Here is a 24,917-nt window from a genome sequence, read left to right as displayed (position 1 = left end):
TGTCGCGGGGGAGGGAGGGAGGGAGGGATGCCACAAAGTGCCAGCGCTGCCACCGGCCCCAGGCCCCCTCCTCTTGCCCGCGGGTGGCCCCAGAGCCCCACGGGGGTCCTGTCCCCAGGGGCCTGCAGACGCCAGCCCCTGTCCTGGAGGGAGGTCCCCCTGCCCGGGGCTGCCCCCAGCCCCACTGCCGACCCAGGCCCCTTGGGGCCGGCCCCGCTGCGCAGCCCTGGCAGCGCTGCCCCACCTGCTCCTCAGCCCTGGCTCCTGCGCTGGCTTTCTGGGGCAAGGTGCCCGCGCTTTGTGCCTTTGCTTCGCACCTGGAGCACCTGGGAGCACTCCAAGCCGTCGCTGCTGCACGGAACCAGGTCCGTTGTGTCCGTTGGGACGGGACCCGCCCCAGAGCCCCCGCCCCAGAGGCCCTGCTCCCGGTTCCGGAGACGCTGCCTGGGCCCTGCAGTGGGCAGACGAAATGAGAATAACATCGGGGACCCTAAACACGGGGAACTGCTCCTTGGAAGTGGCCACCTGGTCCACGACATTGACGTGGAAGCAAGAAAAAGCCACTAACAAGGAGGGGTTATCCTTTCAAACAAGGCTTTGGAGCCCCACGAAGAGGCTTTTGCCCTAACATGTGATGCTGAGGTCTGAAAAAAATGCCTGCATCCAAAAACGGAGGGTGTAGGTGATAAAAAGATGGCTTTGGATCCCAACTATAGGCTGTCTTAGTGATGAAAATGTCCTGAAAGCTGGGTGCTTAAGAACAAGGCTGTGGTCTATAAAGAGGAGCTTTGGTGCCATGCCTGTATGCTTCTCAGCTGCAAAGAAAGGGTGATAAGAAGGATTTGGATCTGCAAAAGATGCTCTTAGCCCTGAAGAGAAGGGGTTATAGGGTGAAAATGAGGCATTTGGCCCTAAAAATTTGGGCTTTGTTTCCTCAGAAATGGGCTTTTCTGTGCGCCAGAGCATCGCAAAGTCCCTGCTGGCTACTGGCAGGTGGTCACAGGTTTGGTGGCTCCAATGGGGCCACATGGGGCTGAATGGATGCTGGGGGAAACTGCTCTCCAGTAAGAAACTGCTCTTTCAGCCTGCAGAAAGACAGCCAGGCTGGGTCAGGTTTCTAGTCAGAGGACTAGTTAAATACGACTAAGAAAATGAAAGATGACTGAGGAAGGCAAGTTTATGCAAGCTGTAGAATACATCTCCAGCCTGAAACAGCTGAAGGGCTTTGCAATTCTCCTTCAAAGCCCTGAGAGGTACACAGCTCTCTTGATAGCGCTGGGGCATCCTGGAAAAGAGCCAGGCAGAGTCCCTGCCTCCAGCTCACCCCACAGCAGAGCTGAGAGCAGGGCACGTGCTTTTGGAAATACCTCCTTGGTCCTGTGGTCTTCCTGGAGTCAGATAAATGGGAAAACCTTCCCCGCCTGCTGCTCGTTAACCCCGTGGAAGAAGCAGCTGTACAGCGGAGTGCCCTGGGCTGTCACCTCCTGCTGCAGCCCTCAGCCCCGCACCCTGTCCGTTTATGACTCCATGGCTGGGGCTGACTCCACACTGGGGTCGCTGTGTCCGTGGAAGCCTTGGCAAGTTCCTGCAAGCTTGTCCAGGGAAACTTCTCTCCCATTATTTGGCTGACGATTTCTAAACCTCTGTGGCTCCAGTTCCAGCCGTACATTGGCTTCTTCTGTCTCTTTTGTGGTTCTTCAATTTTCTCCTAATGCTTTACATAATTCTGGTTGCTACACAGTGTTTCCAGGCTCAGCCATCTGTAACAATCCTCCACCATGGCTGTGTGCAGTTTGGCTGCAGCACAGATGCTTTGCTGATTATTTTGCCTTTTATTTATTTAGTTATTTATTTATTTATTTATTCACAGTCATTTTGGATGCTTGGAAATAAACTGAAATAAAGATTTTACTAATACCTTCCCCCTTCCTCATGCCAATTAACTTCAGTAATCTTTTGCCAAATCAGCCTTTGCATGGTCTAGACCAGGGTGCAGACAACAACACAAACTGCATTGAAGCGTGGAGCTCGGCTTACTCCCCACTTTTGCTCTCCCCAGTGTCACGTAGAGGAGGAAGGTGGGCAGAGAGAACCAAGGGAGTGGCTCAGGAGGCCAAGCCCAAGTCAGAGAGGGTTTATCTGAGCACCTTAAATGTGGGTATTGTGTCATTGCACAGCGTGAGGGAGGGGAAATCTCAGGGGCTACTTCTTCGGCCAGAACACAGGGAATAGGAAGGATCCGAGTCCTGCCCTCCCACATGCTACACATGTCCCAGTCCCTGGACTATTAAATACAACACAGCCATCTGCTGTTTCATAATCCTTTGGTAGTATCTGAAGGGGAACGCTGTACGGTTCCCAGGCATCTTCTAAGATGAATATTGTCACCTCAGCTGCTTTTCTGATCTGTGAGCAGCAGCTTCCAAGCTGATTGACCATTTTATTGAATTCATCGTCGTTCCCTTCGTCCTGCCCATGGCCTGTGTGTTCAGGCTGCGTTGCATGCCAGCTTGGAAAGTCTTTCACCTGCTTGGGCTCCAGGTGTGCAGAGGAAAGAATAGCATATTAATATCCCATCCCGTTTTATGCATCAGGGCATTTATGCACACAGGCAGCCTTGAGATTATCTTCTTCACACGTACAATTCCATGATTTTCCCACTTAAACACCGAGTGAGAAGGCAGGAATAACTGTGTCGTGAAGATCCCTTCCCAAAGACAGGGCATGCAGGGATGATAGAGCATAACGAATCGTAAATTTTAAGCACTATCTCCGCCCTTAATATGATTACATTCATCTTCAACTCTACCAGTGTTTTAGAAAGAAGTTTTGGCATCACAAGAAATATGACTAGCATCTGCTGGCAATAAAACAGGGAAGACCATGAGAGCTGCAGCAAAGTGTACGTGCAAATCAGATGTTATGGCTTGCACTTAGTTGTAAGGGGCTCCAAATGCAGCATGCACAGGGCTCAGGGAAACCCTTAAATCAAAGAATCTGCAGTGGCTGCAGGTGCTGTAATGAACAAAATTTCTCGTCTACAGGATGAAGAAGCAAGTGTAAGTCTTAGCAGCAGCAATGTGCTAATGTGTCTGTCCAAGACTCGATAACCTGCAAATATTTCTGCCTGTTTCATCACCACATGAAATAGAGAAATCATTTATTACTAGCCATTCAATTGCACGTATCCTTCCTCTGCCCCAACAAAATGCCTTTTGCCATCCCCATCTGCGACAAAAAATTGATTAAGTTGTGAAGCAAGCGATACAGAAAGGGTTCAGTGAGCTCAAACAGGGTTCAGTGGTCCTGGTTGGTCTGTAGCTGTCCTGCACGCACGTCCCATTGAAAACCATGGGCAAAACATGGACAAACCGAAGGTGGAGGCCAACAAGCTCTGCCCCAGGGGGAGGAACAAACCCTGGACAGGGCAGTGTCCCAAGCAGGAGAACCAAACATAAGTGGGGGCCCCAAGTGAGGCTCATTAGGGCCACTGAGGCTCATTAGGTTCCTGACATTCGCAGCCCAGCACAAGGACAGGGTTATCACAGGCAGGAAGATCCCTGGCATGGAGCACCATCAGAATTAATTCCCCAGGAGAAAGCTCCCTGGAGCAATGGGAAGGAGGCTTTGGCAGAAGAGTGGTGGTGGAAACCCATTCCTCCTGGGCATGGATCGTGTCATTTTCTCTGCTCCACAGCTAATGAAAGGGACTTTGGGGGTTTTGGGGCTGTGGTGGAGGTGGCCGTCATTTGGCTCACCTTGTTGCACCTGCTGCAACCAGCTGGCTGGGAAGGAGGGCTCAAAAGGAGAGAGCTGGGAAGGTGGAGGGGTTTGGTTTCTCAGGCTGGGCCTGGAAGCATGCAAGCAAGAATATGGTAATGCCTTCTTTTAGCCTGCGTTTTGTTTGCTTAATGCTCAATTTCTGTGCTATGTACGTATCGTACCGGTAAAGCAGTGAAATCAGAAAGCTGTGTACCTTCCAGGTTTCTGTAGGGCTTGCTGGGAATTTGCTAATGCTTTTTGCAGGTAATTCAGTGATGTAGCTACCTGTGCTGGAGCTTTGCCCGTGTCTAGGGGATGTCTGGGCTTTGTGTGCTCTGTAGGCAGGTTTACTGATGAACTCATAGCCCCTGTAGTGGGTGGCTAAGCAGCATGAGCCCTGATTTAGCCAGGCACCCTGCTGCAAGGACTGCCAGGAGGAGCTGTGTGACCTCTCTTGATAGAGCGTTGCCTTGCATTAGTTCTTTAATTCACTACTTCTGTTTCCTTAAATACACTGCTTTCCTTCTCGTAGGCAAAGCAGTCTCTCCTGCCCTCACGCCCTCCTGTTATTACTCTGTGTATTATTGTAGCTTTGTTATTCCTTTTCCTGACCTGAAGCTGTAAGCTCCCACTTCTCTCTGGGAGAGGTGGTGCCTCGCTTTACCTTTTACCTATTGTCTTCTCCAAGTGGCTGCACCCAGTTCTGTCTTGCCCTGTTTGAAAACAGGATGTTGAAGGCAAGTAAGCAGTGCTGTGCTGAGCTATGTTACACTGCCTTGATACTGCAATCCTCCACAGAGCAGCTCACCACAGGTTAAGAAAAATGCTGACTCTCCAGGCAAAGAGATCATTGCTTGGAAATGCTACCGAAATCTTTCCTCAACTCGTCTAGTTCAGTGCCTGGGATGTGGAGTTTGAGTTGTTTCAGGTAATGAGGGTTATGTTTAACTTTGTAACAAAACTCCCTGGCTCCTGTTCTGCAGTGTTCTTAGCTCCTTCTAGTGGGGAAAGGGGAAGGCTGCAGACTGACCATTGAGGTGCAAGGGAAATCCAAGCTGAACGTTAGGATGCTTGCTAAATGTCCACGAGCTGAACTACTACAACTTCACCTGACCCCTCTGTGAGGCGAGGCTCCCCTGTAACTCCTTGACCAAGTTCCTGAGCACAAAGCTTCATGTAACTGATGCTGCCAGTGTGCTGATCTCTGTGTAGATTTGCTTCCCTCTGCGTAGCTGTTTGAGTCCTTTTCCCAGGAAGGGAACGGCTTAGCAGCACCTGGGGGTTTCCCTTCCTGTAGCCTGGATGTGCTTGCCCTGAGTGAGGGAACAGCTGGGGTGCTGGGTGGGGGGGAGGCAAAGGAAACTCTGGATGTCATCATCCAGGGTGAGCCCCAAATAAAGAAATGGAAAACTCAGAGGCAAGTCAAGGCACCTGGAAAAGGAGGCCTTTGTGCAGGCAGTGTAACTGAGGCAATGCAGGCTCTGCCAAGCAGGAGGACAGTGGCGTGGCATGGAGCACTGTTGGCTGTGGAAGGTCTGCAGCAAGCAGGAGTGGTGATGACATGGCACACTGGTGGCTCTGCCTCCTCCACCTTGGGTAAAACAACACGGGTCAGACCCAGCAATTGGAAAACAAGGGTCAAAGCAAGGGCATGCTCACCAGTGGCAGGAGTTATGCTGCAGCAGTTGTAACGCTGTCACTAGAGTATCTGAGAAACAGTTGCTGAGATTTATTGTCCCATCAAAGCTAACACACTTGTGCCAGTGACGAGGTTGGTGATTTATTAATTGTGTCCTCATGTGAGGACTCCCAGCGGAGTTGTAAAATGAAATTCAGAGCTGCAACTCTGTGTCCCCGGACTGCACGTTGATGGTGTTCACTTTGTTTCCAAGTATCTCATCACATGCTTTCAGTTTGTTGAACTTTGGGGCATAGCTGAGGATGGAAGAATCCAGAATGTCTGTCAATGCATGACAGCGCACTGAAAGGACAGCTTTGTTTCCCAGCTGATGGGGTATGTATTTCTCCCGAGACAGCCTTCAGTGCTCTCACCTGTGACTGTGGTTAGGCTTGGGAGATCTTTGTGTAACTTTCAAGGAAAGGTTTTTGCAAGGACTTTCCCGATGCATTTTGCAGGTTACAGCTTTCAGAGCCCTTATTTGGAGGTGTTTCCCAAATTGTGCTTTACACCTCTTTAAAAGACCCTGGGGTGGGAAGGGGACACAGAGTAACTACAGCAGTACTGGTCTCCTTTTCATGGCACTGAGCAGCAGGGCAGCAGAGTTACCTGACGGACACCTTCATCTGGATACCAAACCAAGGCCTGACAGCTCTGTGTATTGAGACCTCACTTTGAGATCACAGCTTTGATCAGAAAAGCTGTGAAAGGCAGGGCTTTGAAAGTGCCTTTTCCGAGTAGCTTGAAGCTTCATAAATTGTGCTCTGTTGGACAAGAATGACATAGCCAAGTGCAGAAGTGCTCATGGTTATGAGAGAATCAATTAGGGCATGTTGATGAATAATGTATGTGCAGCTTAGGAGGGATGGATGACATCTGTTTTATTTTTGTACTGTTAATTGAGAGTGATTCTAGGACAGAAAAGCACAAAGAGAAGAAGAGGAGTTTTGGGGGAGACTCTGGTTGGAGCATCAGAAGCTGGATGCTCACCAGAAACACTTCCTGTCCATTAGGCTGTAAAAACCTCAGAAAGAGAAATTGTTCTAATGTCCTCTACAGCTCCTAGTCCATGTAACTGATACTGCCTAGGAACCCCGCTCAGACTGTAAGTGACATGAACGCTTAAATAGAGGTTAAAGCTGCTGCTCCAAATCTGATGGCTTTTCCTGTATTAAGGTAGCTGCTGCCTTGCTCTTCTTGGCCCTTGTGGAAGTTGTGGGTTATTAATCAGCTCTCAGAGAGGGGGCATGCTGCTGTCCTGTACCCACCAGAATTTTGGCTGTGGTGAACAGTCACTGGCCCAGGGAACAACATCAGCTTGTTTGTATGGCACTTCTGGCGATGGCTGATATATGTGTGAAAGGCTGGGAAGGGATTTGGAGGGTTGCATGGACAGCTGCTCTGCTCCAGTTGGGTGGGAACCACTGAACCCACCTGGAAGACTGGCTACTGGAGTGACTGCAGAAGTGGCCTTTGCTGGATTGTGCTTGCCAGTGCTGCTGTAGAGCAGCGAGTAGCTGAAGCATGATTTTTTTTTTTTTCCTTCTCATAATCATTAAGGTTGGAAAAGACCTCCAAGATCATCTGGTCCAACCATCCCCCTACTACCACTGTCACCCCCTAAGCCATGTCCTAAGCACCATGTCCTTGAACACCCAGAGGGATGGTGACTCCGCTCCCCTGGGCAAACTCTTCCAAACCCTGACTGCTCTTTCTGAGAAATGTCTCTTGATTTCCAAACTAAATTTCCCCTGGTGCAACTTGAGGCCATTCCCTCTAGCTACCTGTGAGAGGAGGCTGACCCCCAGCTCCCCACAGCTTCCTTTCAGGTACCTGTAGAGAGCAATGAGGTCTCCCCTGAGCCTCCTCTTCTCCAGACTAAACACCCTCAGTGCCCTCAGCCGCTCCCCACAGGACTTGTGTCCCAGGCCCTTCACCAGCTTTGCAGCCCTTCTCTGGACATGCTCCGGGGCCTCGATGTCCTTCTGGGAGTGAGGGGCCCAAAGCTGAACACAGCACTTCATGTGTGGCCTCACCAGAGCACAGGGGGATGATCACCTCCCTGGTGTGCTGGCTGCACTACTCCTGACACAACCAGGATGCTGTTGGCCACCTGGGCACACTGCTGGCTCATGTCCAGGTGAGCATCAACCAGCACCCCCAGATCCTGTTCACAGGATCCAGCTTTCCAGCCACTCTGCACCAGGCCTGTAGCACTGCATGGGGTTGTTGTGGCCAAAGTGCAGGACCCGGCACTTGGCCTTGTTGAACCTCATCCCATTGCCCTCTGCCCATCGACCCATCCTGTCCAGGTCCCTCTGAGCGGCCTTCCCACCCTCTGGCAGATCAATGCTTTCCCCCAATCTGGTGTCACCTGCAAACTCACTGAGAGTGCACTCCATTCCCTCATCCAGATCATCAGTAAAGATATTAAAGAGGACAGGCCCCAACACCAACCCCTGGAGAACACCCCTGGTGACCGGTCACCAGCTGGATTTCACTCTGTTCACCACCACTCTCTGGGCCTGGCCATGCAGCCAGTTTTTAACCCAGCACGGAGTGTACCTGTCGAAGCCGTGGGCTGCCAGCTTCTCCAGGAGAATGCTGTGGGAGACCGTGTCAAAGACCTTGCTGAAGGGTAGATAGACTATGTCAACAGCCTTTCCCTTGTCCCCCATCAGGTCACCCAGTCATAGAAGGTGATGAGGTTGCTCAGAAACCTTGCCTGTTCCGAGGTTTATTTCTGCTCCTTGTCCCAGACTTCCAGGTTGGGAGGCTGAGTACTCCAAGTTTAAGTGGTCTGGGTTGTAAAGACATGCAAAGAAGTCATTGAGAGCCTCATCCTTTTCCTTATCCTCAGTAGTTATGTTGCAGTGTAGAATTGAAAGCCAACAGGAACTCCTCACAGTTCTCTTGGGGGGTTTCTGTGCTTGCTTTACCTTGTACTTCTCTGCCTCTCTGAGGCCTCTGCCTTCATCTGGAGGTCTCTGTATGATGGGTTGGAGCCGTGAAAAATTCTGTAGTCTTCATGTCAAGTTCAACACAAAAAGGTCCCATGGAGGACTGGGTATTTAGGCAGGCGGGAGGGTGAAGGGCCTGGTATCTCATGCCTTTGAAGGATCCCCAGGGATGTGCTGTGTGAGATCTTTGAGCCTCCTGGCCACTGGTGTTAGTCCTTTGACTCTGGATCAGCTATGGCTTTCCTGAAATACGGGGACCTGCCGAGAGGCTGAGTTACGTGGGTTGAGCCCAGGCTGCCACCACAAACCCAAGCTGAGGTTATCAGTCACTTTATTTTTTAATATTCTGGCTGTTTGAGTGCCAGCCTGGGGGGCCAGGCAGGAGGTTCCTCTGCTGCTCTTGGGTCATTTCACCAAAAGCAAACGCGGGGCTCCCACCGCTGCGCAGGGAGCTCTGGGGGCAGCGGCGTCGTTCTGTGGGCAGGGGGCTCTAACGCCTGGCTGGGCTTAATTACCTCAATTAGCACCACTGAGGGGAAGGGAGGAAGGGGGGGGGGAACCTTTCTCCGCCCTGCGGAACCTTTGAGGCGGAGGCGCCTGTTGCTGCCCGGGGGAGCCGCGGCTGCTCCGGCGGGGGGGGTGCGGGGCCGGCCGCTGGCTGAGGCGGCCCCGAGCGGCGGCTGAGGGCCGAGGCCGGCAACGGGGGCGGCCGCCGGCAGCCGGGGCCCGCAGCCTCCCTTCCCCCGGCCCCCCGCCGAGGTGAGAGGAGCCCCGGCAACGGGGAGAGGTCCCGGGGGCCGAAAGAGGGCGGCGGGGAGCGGGGGGGGGGAACCGGCGGGAGGCCGCGGCCCCGCCCCGGAGGGTGTGGGGGGGGCTCCGGGCTGCGGGCCCCGGGTTGAGGGGGGGAGAGGGGGGCGCGGCCCCGGGGGGGGGGGGGGGAGCGGGGCTGGAGGCCGGCGGGGCCGGGCTGGGGCCTAAGCTGGGGGCTGGGGGCTGAGGGGGGCCTGGGGCGGAGAGCAGCGGGTGGATGGAGGGGCCCGGGCGGTGCTCGGAGCCGCTTTGGGGTTGGTTTTGGGGTTTTGGGGGTTGAGTTGTGGTGGCTGGCGGGGTGTGCAGGGTGGCACGGCTTGCGCCGGGTTCCCCTCCCGCTCCTTCGCGGCTTTGTGCGAGATCAGGGCTGGGAGAAGTTGTCAGCGTGTCACGGCGGTGTATGTGCAGGTGTGGGGTCTTTATTCCTAAAAAAACGACAACAAAGCTAAAAGATCCGAGCGCTTTTCCCTCTTCTTAATGCGAATGAGGTGGTGATGATCACATCTCATTGTGTTTTTAAACTTTGTCAACGTCTGGTGGTTTTTTGGGCAGTCACCCCAGCGTTGTGCCTCCTGAACAATCCCTTAGCCCCTAAGCGATCCCCGCAGAAGCTTCTGCTTCTGTTCAAGGTGTTTCTGCTGCCTGGCCAAAAGTTGTAATCCCCAGCCCCTCCCCGGCTTGGAGCGATGGACTGACCTCTGTCCGCTTCGATGTGAGATCAGTTGGTTCAGAATAAGCAGCCTTTGTTTTGCTTTGGTACGTCTGCTCCAGGGGTGGTAGCATCCAGCAGAGGGATGAAAACAAAACAGCCCGCCTGGACCGCTGCTGGTGCTCCTGCTGGAAGCTCCACCGTGGCCTGGCTTTGTCAGCACGGCTCCTTTTCCAGGTGTGAGGCTGCACCTCTGGAACACACGGAGTGAACAGCGCAGCCTTGTATCCTGTGATCTGAACAGCATCAGGGTGTAGGGCTTGGTCAGCAATGGTACATGCTGAATGTGAAATTTCCAAGAAAATTCAGTCTCTGATTTAAGGGAGAGCTGTTGTGGGTGCAGCGTGTGATCTTTTCTAGGCTGGCACTGCTTTGGACTGACTACCACCTTTTTTCCCCTGAAAAAGGTTGACTCTTTAGCCACTGTGTTCCCCTTGTACTACAGCTGGGTTATTGGTAACTTCTTCATCCCTGAAATCTCCTGACACTCTGAAATTCCCATTCTGGTACTGGGGAGTAGTTCAGATCCTGAGCACTACTGTGTGTCCTGCACATCACGCGCTCTTTTCAGGAGGAGAACCAAACAATGTTTTCTGCCTCATCTCGGTAGTGGATGCATTTTAGTGAAGATTTGAGAGGTGTAGCCTGACATAAAAAACTGTAACAGGTTGTTATCGTGTTCTCTGGAATCAAAATTGGTGTCATGGGGTAATTCAGGTTGGGAACTGCCACAGGAGGTGTTTGGTCCAGCCTGTTGCTCAAAGCCGTTTCAGCACCCAGTTCAGAGCGGGACTTTGTTCACTCACATCGGAAGCCCTCCAAAGCCAACAATTCACCAGTCCCTGGGCCCCTGCTGCGGGGCTTGACCTGTCCTCCCGGGGAGAAGCCTCTCCTGTGGGTCAGGTCACAACCTCTGCTCTTGCAGTTTATGACCTCCAGGCTTAAACAACCTCCCTTCGTGTGGCAGCCTCACGCAGTTTTGTGTCTTTCATGTGCTGGGGGTGTCCAAAGAAGCGCGCGTTGTGCTTTGGGTGGCTCTCAGGAGTGCCGAGGGGAAGGAAGGAGTCGCTTCTCTTGGTTGGGCCGTGCTCCTGCTGCTGGGGCCCGGCGTGCTGTTAGCCTGCATCGCTGCCAGGGTGCACTGCTGACTCACGTTTAGCGTTCTGTCCTCCATCTGTGACCCTCCGTGTGCGCACACAGGCTGTGTGTGTGTGTGTGTGTGTGTGTGCACGTGCTGCAGCCTTCCCTTCTCCTCCCGCCACGCAGCTCCAAAGAGGTGGGACTGGGTTACCAGGGCAAGGGGGGAGCGGTGCTGGAGTGGGATCTTCCCACGAGGACTGAGGTGCATCTTGTTTGATCCGAAGCAAAACCAGAATATAAGAACATAAAGCATGGGGTGTTTTCCTGTTTGTTGTTCATAGGTGCAAGGTAAACGGGACAGTTGCAGTGTTTTTAACTGCACTTAGTGGCAGTGAAATCATCCTGCTGTCATTCCTTTGAGCTTGTTTCTCTCAGGTGCCCGAAAGCATCTGGGGGATAGTACCCTGTAGGAGAAATATCTGCACCAAAGTTTCATAGTTTAAACCTTTGGTGAGTTCAGTCCCTGCAGCAAAGCACCATTTGATGTATTCTTGGATACTTGGTACAGAAATAGAGATCTGTGTTTACTGTTTATGCAAAACAATCTCTACTTAATGTTTTCCTGATTGGCAAGTATGTCAAGTTAATTACAGCTAGGGTTGTTTCAGAGAGTTCTCACTGCAAAACAGGAATTTACTGTGCTTAAGCAGCATTTTTAGCCATAGAAAAACAAAAGGCTATGTAGAGATGTGTTTTCTTTTCCAAATCGGTGTTCTCTTAAGTATTAAACAGGAATATTTAGGCTTATGCTTGTAGGATACCTCGTGTAGGATCTGATGTTTGGGTACTCTGAAAGTCTCATTTCTTGCTAACTTTTGAAAACCTTGCATTTACGTTCTGGGCTTTTGTGCTTATCAAGAAACAGAATCTTGAAGAGGAATGATAAAGTAACACCATTCCTCGTGTGAGAAAGGGGAAGCATTACTTGACGAAATCCTTTGTCTTTGCGTGCTGTGAGAGGGGAGAAGGGGGAATTGGAAGTAGCTCTTGGAGGCCAAAATCGTTGAAGAGGCAACTTGTGAAGCTGGCTGGGCTTCTGAGAGTGTGGTGCAGTTGGGTTCTGGTTTAGCCATCTTTAATCTTTTAAGCAGCCTAGCTGCAGACTTCTTGTTCTAAGTAACATTCAGAAAGTTACTGATCAATATTTCATACGTGGTAGCCAGCAAATGCTAAGTGCTCGCATCTGTTAGCAGACTGAGCGTGGCTGAAGTTGAAACAAGCTTCGGAAAAAAGGCATGGAAAATAAGTTCTTCAGCCGTGCAGGTGTAAAACCCAGAGAACTGACTTGAAAAATTCCTCAAAGCATAAAAAATAGGTCTTTCGAACTTCTGGGAGGCCAGGCAAACTTGCTGTTGTGTCTGAAGCCAAAAGGCAGCATGTCAGCCAGTCCTGCAAGCGAGACCGATGCGGCGCTGCTGTAATCTCAGGGCAGCTGTGATCGTTTCAATTTTGTTCTTGCTCAGTCAGTGTGAATGCTGGGCTTGGGGTCAGCCTGACACCTCCAAAAGCCTTGTGGCATATCGAAGGCAAGATGAATTCTCTCAAAGAAAAAAAAAAAAAAAAAGGGAGGCAAGTATCACAGCACTTCAGTGTAACGGCCGCGCTGTCCGTGTGCTCGCTTCAGTGCGCGAGTGGTTGCGGTGACTGGGAGCGCTTTGTGGTGGCCTTTCAGCGTGCCCTAGGGTTACTGTTCTAGAGGGGTGTCGGCGAATTTGAAGGTGACTGAATCAACCTGGGTGTTAGGGATTTATTCAAACGTCAGCAAAGACCTGAAGGCTGCCACGCACCTGTCCAGAGGATGCATTGAATCTGTGCCTGAGCGGAGGCCTCCCGGACAGCTTGCTGACCCGAGATACCGTTGAAGGCTGCAGAAATATTAAGGAGAGGACTTAGCCAGCTGCTTCAAAAGGAATCTGGAGAAATCTCAGACTTTGGTTTGCAGTACAAACAGCGTTCGTACCGCGGAGTAGCATCAGCTACGGTCCGAAAGCCCAGGAACTTGAGCACTTCTTGGACACCTCCCTGGAAAGGAGGCTGAGGTGAGCGGTGTCTGGCTGGTGCAGCTTTGCCCGACTGCAGGCCTGCCTGGAGCTGTCCAGGTGGCAGCCTGAGCAGATGCCACGTGCTGGCATGGAACACTTACAGCTGCTGTATGAGGGCTGCAGCCAGGGGCTAAGCGTGCTGGAGGGCTTCTGCTGGCAGAGGAGCAGAAAAATCAACGCTGGAATACCTGAATGTATAGCCAACATGCTTTCTGTGTCCCAGATGCATCCAAACTTGTGCTGAGCACGAGGAGGACTTTGATCAAGGCCTAATGTGCACAACAACACTTTACATAACAAGGGAGCCTTAAGAGAGGCATTAAACTTATAAAAGCAATTAAAGAGGCTCTGTGGTGATTTGGCAGATAACAAGCAGACATTACTCTGGCATTCTCTGCGGAAAGCTCGCTTGATCTAATTAACAAAGAGCCGGGGCTGTGCAAGGGCAGAATTGATGAACAGAAACTGCAGATCCCTTCTGCTGCTCAGCCAGTGTGGGCGATCGAGTACAAAGAGCCTGTAGGACCAGCACGGTCTGGGAAGGAGTTCAAGCATGGAGATCCCATGGAGATCTTCTGTGTTCTTCCTTTGGCAGTGGAAACTTTTTTTTTCTCTCGAGATTTTGCTTGTGAAGAAAGCTTGTCCTGCCTATCAGAATGCTGGAAATAATGGTTTAGAGACATAACTCATTAAACACTTCCCCAAGGCTCTTAAACTCAGTTTTGTCCAGCACTTCAGCATCAATTAAGTGTAAATTGTTAGACGTGGAGTTGTTCAATCTGGAATAACCAGGTTGTAGAAGTGTATTGCTTTCACCTGAGTTGCTCCAGGTCTGTGTGGCACCCAAATGTTAACAGAAAAAACAAAACCCCTGATTCTGAGAGAGGCTGGCAAGGGGGCTGGAGGTGCTCACGGGGTGCTCAGTCTGCTTAGAGAACGGGGCAGTGCTCAGAAGGGAGTCGATTGATGGCTGGCTGGGAGGATTTAGTCAAAACGAGTGGAAGAAAGGAAACGGCTCGGTGGCCGGGTGCCAGGGCTCGGCCGATACTCTGGAAGATCACAGCGTGGTAATTAAAGCTTTTGTATCGAGCACCCGGGCTTAGTGTGATATTTATATTCCATTCCTCCCCTAATGCTAATCTGCACGGGTATTACCGAAAAATGAATCTTGGTCAACAGGGATGAGTGGTCAGCGAGTCAAAACCGGGCTTAAAAAAAAGCAGATGTGGCAACTCTGAGTGGGGGCATTTCCCAGGGTTGTGCTGGGTCTGGTGCTCCGCTGTGTTTTCATCAGTGGCCTGGAAGAGAGCACCAAACTGGAGCTGATGGGAAGTGTGGTTATATAAAGGTTACGCCGCGTGGTGAAGCATGAAGAGGGAAGAAGAGCTGCGGAGTGTCCTCGGAGTTGTTTGGGTGCCCGGGCTAGTGTGACCGAGTGTGTCTGCAGAGCCCGAGCGTGGCTACGGGTGCTGCTAAGGCCTTGGCAGGGATGTCAGGAGCAGAGCAGGTATGGGGCAGTATGTGAGCCCTCGGAGCCCTGCCGTGGGTCCTAAGGCTCCTCAGAGAAGCTAATTACTTTTTTAATAGTAATGTTCATCTGTAATTAGATGTATAAACAGGAAATACTGAGTATGGATGGGGGTAAGATCAGGAAGCGCTCCATTGGCTTAGATGTAAAAGTTTCACAGTTTTCTTTGGGCAAAACAAGCTGAGTACCAAAGGGCTCTTAAGTTAGTGGAGAAAGCTGTGGTGGTGCCTGGGAGTTTTCAAATTCAGCTTTGGAAAAAGGCACGCTTTGTTACCAAGGAGTGCCATTAACCACTGGAGGCATTAAGAAGGTGCTGTGGACTGCTGAGGGAGACGGGCTTCAGGAGCTGGAGACATCCCAGCGAGTCAGGATGAGGAGGCGCTTGGAAGACACCCGGGTGGATGACGATCTCCCCACCAAGAGCTGCTTTCCCCCCCCATTGCTTATATTTTATCAGGATGGCAAAGGTCTCCTTCTTTTCTTCACACTCGTGGGTGATCCTCGTGGGCTGGTGGAGTCTTGCACATGCCCTGGGGCAATGGGCCTGGGAGAACACAAAGCTTAAACTTGGGACTTTCTCTTTTTTCCTCTTAAAGTTGGGAACTAGCGCGCTTCTGAAAGCAGTGGATCTTCTATGTCGAAGCTTGCTACTGGTCTCCTTCAGTTCCTAAACCTTTTAGTGTATAAATTTCCTGAAAATATAAGGCTGCCCCCCTTTAATGGGGTTCTCTGGTTTTTCAGATCTTGCTGTTTTAATCGCAAGTGTTCTCGTGGAAAAATCCACCACGAGAGCTGGAAGAGTAAAATATGCCAAAAGGCACGGGTCGGGTGGCTTTTGCAGGGGATGTTGGGGTGGGGGAGGCTCTGAAACCGAGCTGTCGTAGGAGCGGGATGTGATCCTCTTCTCTCTGGAAGAGAACTTCCCAGAGCTGTGTGGGTTTCCTCTGTTTACTTTTTTACTTCTGGAAGCTCCTCGCTCTGGGGTTCCCGAGACAATGCGCGGCAAGGTTTGCAGCAGGCGGCCTTTGAAGTTTCTGCCGTTGTAACTGCACGTCCTGTCCCCTGCTGAATGTGAGTAGTGACGGCCTCTTGTATGTGCCCTGAGTTCCCTTATTCTGTAACGACAGCAGTTAACTGCTTGGAAGGAAGAAGGCCCAGGTGATGAGTAGAGAACAGTGGGGAAGCGGTGATCTGCATGGCCATGCGGACTGGAAGAAATTCTTGTTCCTGACTCTCTCTTTAAAAAAGGAAAAAAAAAAAAAAAAAAAGGACACAAAATGGCTTAGAGGTGCCTTTTCCTTCCTCCCATGCTTATTATAGCACTTAAAACAACACAGCACCACAAAGCAGAGAGGAGGTCTTAGGTTTCAACTAAATCAATGCTCCTGGTCAGGGAAGTGCATATTTTCCCAGGAGGAGATACAGAGCTGTTAGCCTCTGCTGCTGGGCTGGGACTTCTCTGTGAGCCTGTGTGCTCGCATCGTGATGGGAAGGTGCATCCTCTGGACAGCCCTGAGGTTTTTGCTGTTTGTCCCTAACAGAGACAGGATTGGGAGTGAAATTGAGCAAGGTGTAACCAGCTGCCTGGATAAGGAATGCTGCTCGTTGTACCCAGGCGTTCCCATCGAGAGGATTCACGCTTCCTGCTCAAATTCCAGAGCTCAGCCCTTGTGAGCAGCACTCAAGGATTTCTGCAGCCAGACGGCCGGGCACGTTGCGTGAAGGGCTTGGCACCCTCAGGTCTGTTCCTGCCGGCTCCGGAGGAGGGCAGGAACAATGGGGACGAGACAAGAAGTTCCACTCCTGCTCTATTTTAGGGGAGAGCTCCGCTGAGCCTGAGGACACTGACATGTCACAGCTGTCCCCTACTCCCAGGATGGTGCCGTGTCAGCAAGGTGCTTGCCCACAGCCTCGTGCTGGTGCTGCGGGGCAGCTGCTGGCCCAGCCACGGCCACAACTGGTGAACAAACCAGGCCAGGAGCAGTCTCCTGCAGGAAGCAGTTGATCAGAACCTCCTCCTCTCCTTGAGGGAGGCAATACACAAAAGGTCGTGTTTTTGTTTTTGTTTTTTTTTTTCCCCAGATCATGGCTGAATGCTTTGTATTGTTCCGCTTCTGAGTCCTGGAAAAACAGCACTTGGGCTCTGCGTGGGTCTGAGTGCCCGTGCAGCCTTGTCTTATCAGCAAAAACCTGAAGTACAGGAAACGTGGCTGTCATAAATGCCAGGAATGTGACTTTATGAATGTGAGCTGGCGATGCTTCTTTGCAGCTGAGTGCAGTAGCCAGCAGCTGCTTGTGCAGGTTGCTCTTAGGGGGCTTACTCCTCATGATGCTTTAATAGTTTGCTGATGAATCCCCCTCTGGTTGCACCTTCCCGTCCGAGTGTTGGGTATGGCTGTGGCAGTTCGTGACTAATTAACGTCCTCTTTAACACCTGCTGGGACCGGACAGTTGGGTATGGCTACCAGGGCGGCTTGGTAGCCCCCAGGGGACCTTTGTTGGGGATGTTTGTGATGCTCTTTAGCCAAATGCACAATACACTGTTTTTAAAGCTCTACTGAAAGTTATTCAAATAAGTCCTATACTCATGGATTTAAAGACTAAAAAATGAATTATCTCTAGGGAGAGACTCCTAGTCCATTTGTTTGTGCAGTAACACTTGTCTCTAATTATGTGTGCCAGCAGTCCTCTAAAAAGTATCTTAGGCTTTTCACAGCATGCATTGAGCTGTGGTGTCCTTCCTTGCAGAGGTGTCTGAACCACCAGGAGGCTTTGTGCCAGCGGGACTCACCTTCGGGGCCGTGTCCTTTGCTGTGGACCAAAGCCCAGGAGGCTCCTTCGTCCGGCCACATCCCCTGCGTGCTGCCTGAGGTGCTGGGCCTGAGCGGTACCGAAACGAGCACTGGCTTAGGGTTTTGTGTGGGGTAGGTGAGGATCCGTGTGACTTTTTATCTTGACCTGTTCAGAGGGGAAGGCAAAGATTGAGCGTTTTTTGGTGGCTGTTCTCAAAACCAGCAGAAGAGTGACCTCTGTAAGTGGCACTAACTATAAATCTTTTCAGCCCTGTGCCAGCAGGATGTTCTGCCGGAGGGGATGACTGAAAGAAACTCATCTTGCTGGCAGTTCTTAAACCTTTAATGGATTTTTAATCTAGAGTGGTAGCCAATAAAAGTCAGCTTCTGATCACATCACAGACGGGAGCGATTTGGGTCTGCCATATGCTAATTGTCATCTTTATACCATGGGAGCTCAAAACTGCTTATTTCCGTTTCCTCCTACAGCTTTTTTTTCTTTTTTTTGCTTGTGTTCAAGTTTCTTTGGTAAGCTGTAGGTGGCTTAAGTAATGCTTTCTTGTCTCCAGCGTAATTATCGGGGTTGGAGGCGAGATGGGGAATGAAGAGGGACAAAACCGCGTGGAAGCTTTCCCTTCCTAAAAACTGCATAAAGCCAGAGCCTGGGTTTTAAGGCCGGTGCCGAAGAGGAAGGAAGGTGAGGAAAGGAGAGCCAGGCGGCAGCTGGATCTCAGCTGGAGGGGATGGGGGCTGCCCTGGACCAGCGGTGATGGCAGAACGTCAGGCAGTGAAGGCAGTGAATCATTCCCCGGTAATGAAACTCCTCAGTGCTTCCCTGGGTGGCAAAAAAAAGGGTGTGTGGGTGGGGCGATTCTGCCAAAGTGGGGGAGAGCAGCTCAGCCTTTCAGCACCGCAGAAACATGCAATGTTCCTCGTGCTGAAGGGGGAGAGAGCTGTTTGGGCTATCTCAGCCCGTTTCCCTGGGGGGGCCTTCCAGGAGGAAAGCCCCAACGTTAGCGTCTCGCCATGGCCAAAGCCACCTCTGGGCATTGCAGGGTCTCAGGGGCTGAGCTTTGCTCAGGAGGAGGCTCTTTGCCTTCCCCCTCCCTGTTCCACTGCTTCTCTCAGGGTCATTTATTGCAGAACTTCTCTGCCACTGCTGTGTAACGAGGGCTTTGGCTCCTGCAGGGATCTTTCAGCTGTCTGGATCCTCCTTGCTTGTTGGAATTTGCCTGCCTCTCACCAGTTTGTCCTCACGAGAGGAGGCTTGGGCTGCCTTCCCCCTGAGCTGACTTCTACATCCTGGCTTTTGAGACTGGTAATCTTTAGCGATGGCTGGGTAAATTTGCCCCAAATTCACCTGCTGTGTAAAACAGACGTAGCTGGGAGTCCTGACGTGCTGCCGTGGAGCCTTCCCACTCGTCTGAAATCCGTGCTCAGGATTTCGCTCCTTCCTCCGGCACTGCCCGCCTTGCTGCTGCTGTCGGCACCACGGGCAGAGCCTGGAAAAGCCACTTAGCCAGAAACTGCTGGAGCTGGGACCGTGGCCGGTGGTGTGGTGAGGTGAGAGGCTTCCTTCAGCTGTGGTGTTAATCCCAGGGGTATTTCCAAGGAGTCTGTTTGTAGGAAGCCAATTTCTACTCTAGCATAACTTTAAAAGATTGCTTTCAAAGGCAGTGCAACGTTGTTCGGGCAGATAGTTGTACAAGTTATACTCCACCCCTTCTTGCAGGGGCTTTTCTGTTTGTTTTTGTCAGGGAACAACCAGTTTCACGCTGGTTTTGGTATTGTGGTGCCTTTCAGGAAGGAAGCTGTTAGTCTATAAAGTAGACTCCCAAAGTTGATACATGGAAGTGTTTTTTAAGCCCCTGGGTTATTCTGTCCCTCGATACCTAATCCCCACAAATCACAGTGGGCTCCTTAATACTTGAGTCAAGCATGGCAAGGTCTGGCTGTGGGCAGAAGTGCAGCCACCGACCTCAGGCATAGTCTGGGACAGGCAGGTAACCCCCTGACTTGGGGTTTCAGATGGCTGCTTCTTCCTTCCTTAACATCCCTCTAGTAAACATGTCACACGGGATCAATGTCTCTTAGTTTTGGTGTGATTTGTACAAGGGGAAAGGAAGGAGAATTTTTTTTCTTCCGTCCCAGCTATGTCCAGATTCACAGCTGAACAACCAGATTGCTCGAGTCAAACTCCATGGGGAGAAGGGCTTTAAACCACAGAGTAATCAGTTAGGTAAGGATGGCCCTAAATGTGATTGGGGGTGACAGTGGGGAAAGAAATTCTTGTTGATTTTTAGTTTAAAAAAAAAGAAGAGGAGGGGGGAAGTCTGCTAGATCCACTGGGTTAGTGACACTGCTGGCTGCTTTTGGGGTAAATATTTATCCTGTGGAGATTGTAATGTTACGTGATGAAAATTGGAGAGGTTCTAATGTTTGTTAATCAAACTGTCCAAGCCCACTGCTCTCAGACTTATTTCTAGTTAGATTTTTAAACTGAAAAGAAAACCATTCCTTGGGGTATTACTTGCAAGCTGTTAGGAGGTTCTTATCTTACAGAAAGGTTTAGACGTGACTCTTCAGTGATCCAGCTCTGTCCTTTATCACCACTTCCTGAAGGCTGCCTATGAAGTACCAGAGCTGTGCATGCAGGTGATCCAGCAGGATGAGGAGGTTTCCTGCCCCACAGAGCCCGTCAGCACGCTTCCAGGTTGAAATGTTGGTGTGCGCTCGGAGAGTGCCAGGGGAATCTTATGGCCACAAGCAACTATTTTGCTGCCAAACAAACAGAAAGGAAATGATTAATACCATAAAACGTGACTGCAGCGAAACCCAAAGAGCTTTACACAACACTGACTTTGAAATACCTGGTTTTATTAAACTGCCTGCGCAAATCCTCTTGCGACTTGCCGGCGCGCTTGATCCTGTTTGCGCGGCCCGGTACCGCGCTGCCCACCGTAAGGTCTTGGTTACAAAACAGGCTTTAAGGGACAAATCTTGATGAGTCCCAGATACCGGCCTTGGCTGGCGGTTGGGGAGGTGATAGAATCCTCTTTACTGTTCAGCACCGTGCATTAGTGCTAAACCTGCCCTTTTGGAAGGGATTTGCGTGGGACGAGCGTGTCCTGTGCCCTGAGCGCTCCCCGCAGCAGGTGGGCTCCCTCTGCAAAGGCACGTTGCTCCTGGTGGCACCTGGTGTCCTGTTCCGCGCATCCTCCGTTGCTTCTCGGTGCCCAGAGCAGGTAATGAAAGGACAGATTAATTAAAGGGTGGGTTTTGTGAGTGCTGGTGCTGTACAGAAGGGGTGAGGCTGTGGCAGATCCTGTGCTCGCTGCCCACTTGACAGCCCGGCTTGCAGCACAGGTAACCCCGCCGTGAGCATAGGAAGGAAGATGATCACTGTCATGTTCCTCTCTCAACTTCAAGGTGCATTAAGAAATGTGATTAAAAACCTCTGCAGAGCAAAAGAAAAGCAGTAGGACAGCAGAAATGTGTCTGCGTTGGTGAGTTTTTTTCAGTTTCTGAGTCCATAACGGGGCCTCCTTTGTGCATGTGCCAAGGAGGTGGCAGTTGTTACTGCCTGGCACTTACTGCCTGAAGTTTTCTGCCTTAAAGCAAAGCCCAGGAAACTGCTCACCTGTTCTTATCTTTGCTGAAAGCCAGGACTTGATGCAGGAGAGGGGCTGTCTGGGTGTTAATTTGATGCTCAGCTGATGGCAGGGTTTACCTCCCTGGAGGGGATTAATAATGATAGCTCTCTTCTCCCGATGTAACCAAGAGGAATTTGGGAGTGTTTTCACCTCGTAGCCAAACCAGCTTTCTCAGCATCACCACCTGCAGGAACTGGGCATCGTGCTGCAGGGACTTCAGGCTCTCGGTTGTGTCCTGGTGCCAGTGACCCTCCTGAGGCTCAGGACGCGCTGCCCGTTGGGTGAGGGGGCAGCAGGCTCTGAGTTGGTCTGATGTGGGACAGCCAGAAAGTCTGGACAAGTGGTGACTTCGATCAGGTGAAGGGGATCTGTTCACCTCTTGGACAGTGCCCTTCCTACAGCGATTATATGCAGAGCACGGCATGCCTGTGTTCCCAAAGCCAGGGGATGGGGCAGGCTGGAGTAACTCAGCCCTAAAACAGGAGAGGCAGCTCCAGGCTGGCTGGGTGATGTAATTCCCCTTGTGCAAGCCCCAAAGTGGGTCAGGTCTGCGTGAGAAACGAGGGCAGTCTCCAGGCTGTGTAATACCTGCCCGGTGTGCCCTGCTGCCGCCAGGCAGGGTGCGAGCCTCCGCAGATGTGGAGCTCCCGTGGTGGGTGGCTGGTGTGGTGGGTGGCTGCAGAGCTGCCAGAGCCGAGGATGAGGATGGGAGGAGGACAGGCAGACAGTTACATGGCAGGGAATTGAGCATCTCTGCACCTACCAGGCTTCTGGAGCCCTTATGGCTCCTCGAATGCCTCTGTTTGACTCTTCTGGCTAGGGCTGCTGAAAAGGTTTCAAAATCTAGGTTTTAAAAACATGTACGTACTGCTTACAAGAAAAATAAATCTCATGTTTGAGCACTTCTGTACTGAATAGCTGCTCTCTGCTGGGTGTGATGTTATTTATGGGAATGCAAGGACCCATATCCTTTCCCATGAAAGTTTTTTAAGGTTCTGCAACAATGAAACAGAAGAATCCTGATGCAAGAAACTCGATTGTGTTGTACTTCAGAATGGTTACTGGCATTACAGCACTTCTGCTTTTCCCATTTGCTTAAGAAACCTTAATTCATTTCTTCCAGTAGTGTTTGTATGTCTTCACTGGTTTGGGTTGGTGCTGACTTCCTAGGATAGTGAAGCCTGTAACTTTTTTAATACAGTTCTGTTGGTGCAGTTTCTGGCAGAGAGGATGCTACGTGCCTTCTTAGCACAGTGTGGTCAACAGAGAAATAACCAAATCCCCGTGAAATCCCAGATGAGCAGCAGAAAGCTAGGAAGGTCGCGCTGCTGACCACCCCCTGAACCGCAGGGAGATGCGTGCAGCTTCAGGGTTACGAGTCTGAGTACAGCCTGGCTATTTCTAGGAGTAAAATGTTGGCTGATTTCCTTAGGGCTCCGTATCTGCTGGACGTGGACGTTGTAGCTGTTTGAAAGCAAAAATAAGCTCCTGTTCTGAGGTATGCACAGAGTTGAGAGAACTTGTGATCCCTTTTGTGTCTGCAGCCCTGGCCTGGAGGCACCAGGTGTCAGAAGTCGGCGGTGGCAGGGCTCAGTGCCTGTCCCCAGCAGGGCTCAGTGCCTGTCCCCAGCAGAGCACGAGCTGAATGGATTCACTCAGCTCGTGTGAACTGGCACGGCTCCACCTGAGCTCATGCAGAGTTTGGCCGTTTCTCCCATCTGCTTGGCGAAGCCAACTTGTTCTGGATGCCACATGTAAGAGTGCGAGGGCTTGAGTTGTCTCTGCATGGCGGCGAAGTGCTACCAGGACCTAGTGGTGAAAAGCTTCCTATTCCAACCTGAACCTACCTGAACTCCACCACCTGTCCTTCCCTTGCGTTTATTTTCTTCCCTTCGGCTTTCTCACAGACACTTCTCGATGTTATCGAGAAGCTGAGAGGTGCAAAGCAGGAGCTGATGACTTCAGCTGGAATAATTCAGCATTCCTGACAGGGAGATTGTCAGCCCTGCTCCAGGAGACTTTGGTTGTCTTTAACCTTGGAGTTTCCAAACTCTTATGGATCCTTCTGAAACACAATTGAAAAATGACTTTTTTCCACTTCTTGGAATTTGTGGATGTGTATGCTGCCTCAGCTGCTTAGGAATCTTTTCTTAAAGCCATTTAGTTCCCAGGCATTTTATAGCTTACACTTAAGATATGGTGTAAGTAGGGGGCAATGGAAAAAGAATGGCTGGAGGGAGTGTTTTCTTCATTTTAGGGGATGAGTGGGCCATAATTCTTGTTTTTTAATATACCCTCTGCTTTACATTCCTCAAGATCAAGCCTTCTTTATTATACTTTGAGTGTATTTCTTTTCATCCATCCTGCACAGCCTCCTCATGATAATTCTTGCATGGAAGAGGAGTGACCAGATAGGGCCAGGGCAACCAAAGTCTTTCTTGTCTCTTTCTTGTCTTCTTTCTTGTCTCTTTCTTGTGCTTCACATTTGGATGGTAGTGAAATTGTTCCCATAAGGTATTTATACTGAGTCCTCCCGCTGTGTACGTGTCAAGGATACAAAGAGGTGCTTTATTGAATTAGCTAATTTGGTGGTTCTCGTATTTTTTCTAGAAAGGGGGACCTTGATTATCACAGTACCATGCTTATGGCATCCATTTTCTACACAGGGTTTTGTGCAAAGTCTGCTATAAATGTTACTTAAGGCTGGCAGTAGATCCATGCTTTTATATGTAGTAACAGTGCTATGATCTTGGGCCTTGGTGCTCAAAGGTTGGGATTTGCTGGGCTCCTTATGTACCTCCTTGCTCTCCGTTGCAGGGCTGCCTCACAGCAGACCATGAGCAGGTAATGCACGAGGAGCACCACTGGGAATCATGTCGGACGAGTCAATCTCAGGGAGTGATCCGGACCTGGACCCGGACTTGGAGCAGGAGGATATGGAAGAGGAGGAGGAGGAAGATGAAGAGGAGGCAGCGATGGAGGAGGACAACGATGGGGACGACGAGGAAGACTTACTTGATGAGAGTGGTAAGTGAATGGGGTAGAGTCTGTGCATACAGTTGTTAGACAAAAATGTCGTTACAAATTTTGGTGAGTGACGGTGTAAAGGTTAGGGTCCAGAGACTGGTAGGGAGAAGCGGCTGTTTAAACAGTTTATGTGGCTGTTTAGTTTAAAAAGGGATTTAATGTAGGGCTTCTGGACTTCTGGCCAAAAAAAATGTCCATAGTGTAAACAAACCACAAGTGTAACCTGTAAGGAGTATGGAGTTTATAAAATAGCTACAGATTCTAGGGAAGCAATTACATACAGAAGCAAATAAATTGCTGAAATTTGCAGAAGCAAATAAATCAATTTACAATTATCTCTATTATTAAAAGGATCCAGTGAAATTAAGTATATTTACATCATTGGCTTGCCAATGGGCAAACATTTCAATGGATTCTGTGGGCAACTATTGCTCCCTTAAAATAATTCCTTTTAGAAAAAGGGAATTGTTCTTTTCTGACAGAGTGCAGGGTTCCTTTACAATACAAAAGGTGGCAGTGCTGACTAAGTGAGCTGTCACCTTCTGTCCTCACCCAGTTATAAGTGCCCCACTCACCTCTTCAGTCAGGACCAATATAGCTGTTTGTGGAGCTCTGCTCTGCAGGTTCTGTTCAAGCAAGGTTAAGTAACTGTTCTGCTTCATAGCATGGTCCTAGAAATGCATTTTGCTCACAAGAAGGGGTGATGTTGGAGGGCACATAGCAGTGCATGGCTGTTGGGTGCCACTTTTGTCATCAAACTCCTTGTGTCATTAAACTACAGCCCAGCCCTGTAGAGATGTCACTGTATTTGCTTCC

The 24,917-nt window shown here is 50.7% G+C and overlaps 1 protein-coding gene across 2 annotated transcripts in view; it reads left to right on the top strand.

Annotated features, from left to right (window-relative positions):
• The first annotated feature begins 9,036 nt into the window (after positions 1-9,036).
• RAD54L2 (RAD54 like 2) overlaps positions 9,037-24,917 on the top strand; it is a 56,716-nt gene continuing 40,835 nt past the window's right edge. For both annotated transcript variants that reach the window (XM_084293028.1, XM_084293025.1), the window contains exons 1-2: positions 9,037-9,159; positions 23,892-24,101. In XM_084293028.1, coding sequence (XP_084149154.1) covers positions 23,948-24,101 — 154 coding nt within the window. In that variant the 5' untranslated portion in view covers positions 9,037-9,159; positions 23,892-23,947. The remainder of the gene's footprint in view (positions 9,160-23,891; positions 24,102-24,917) is intronic.

This window comes from Netta rufina (assembly GCF_964035555.1).
Source record: "Netta rufina genome assembly, chromosome: 10".
NCBI lineage: Eukaryota > Metazoa > Chordata > Aves > Anseriformes > Anatidae > Netta > Netta rufina.
The sequence above is the reverse complement of the archived record's forward strand: the minus strand, read 5'-3'. Positions and strand labels throughout refer to the sequence as shown.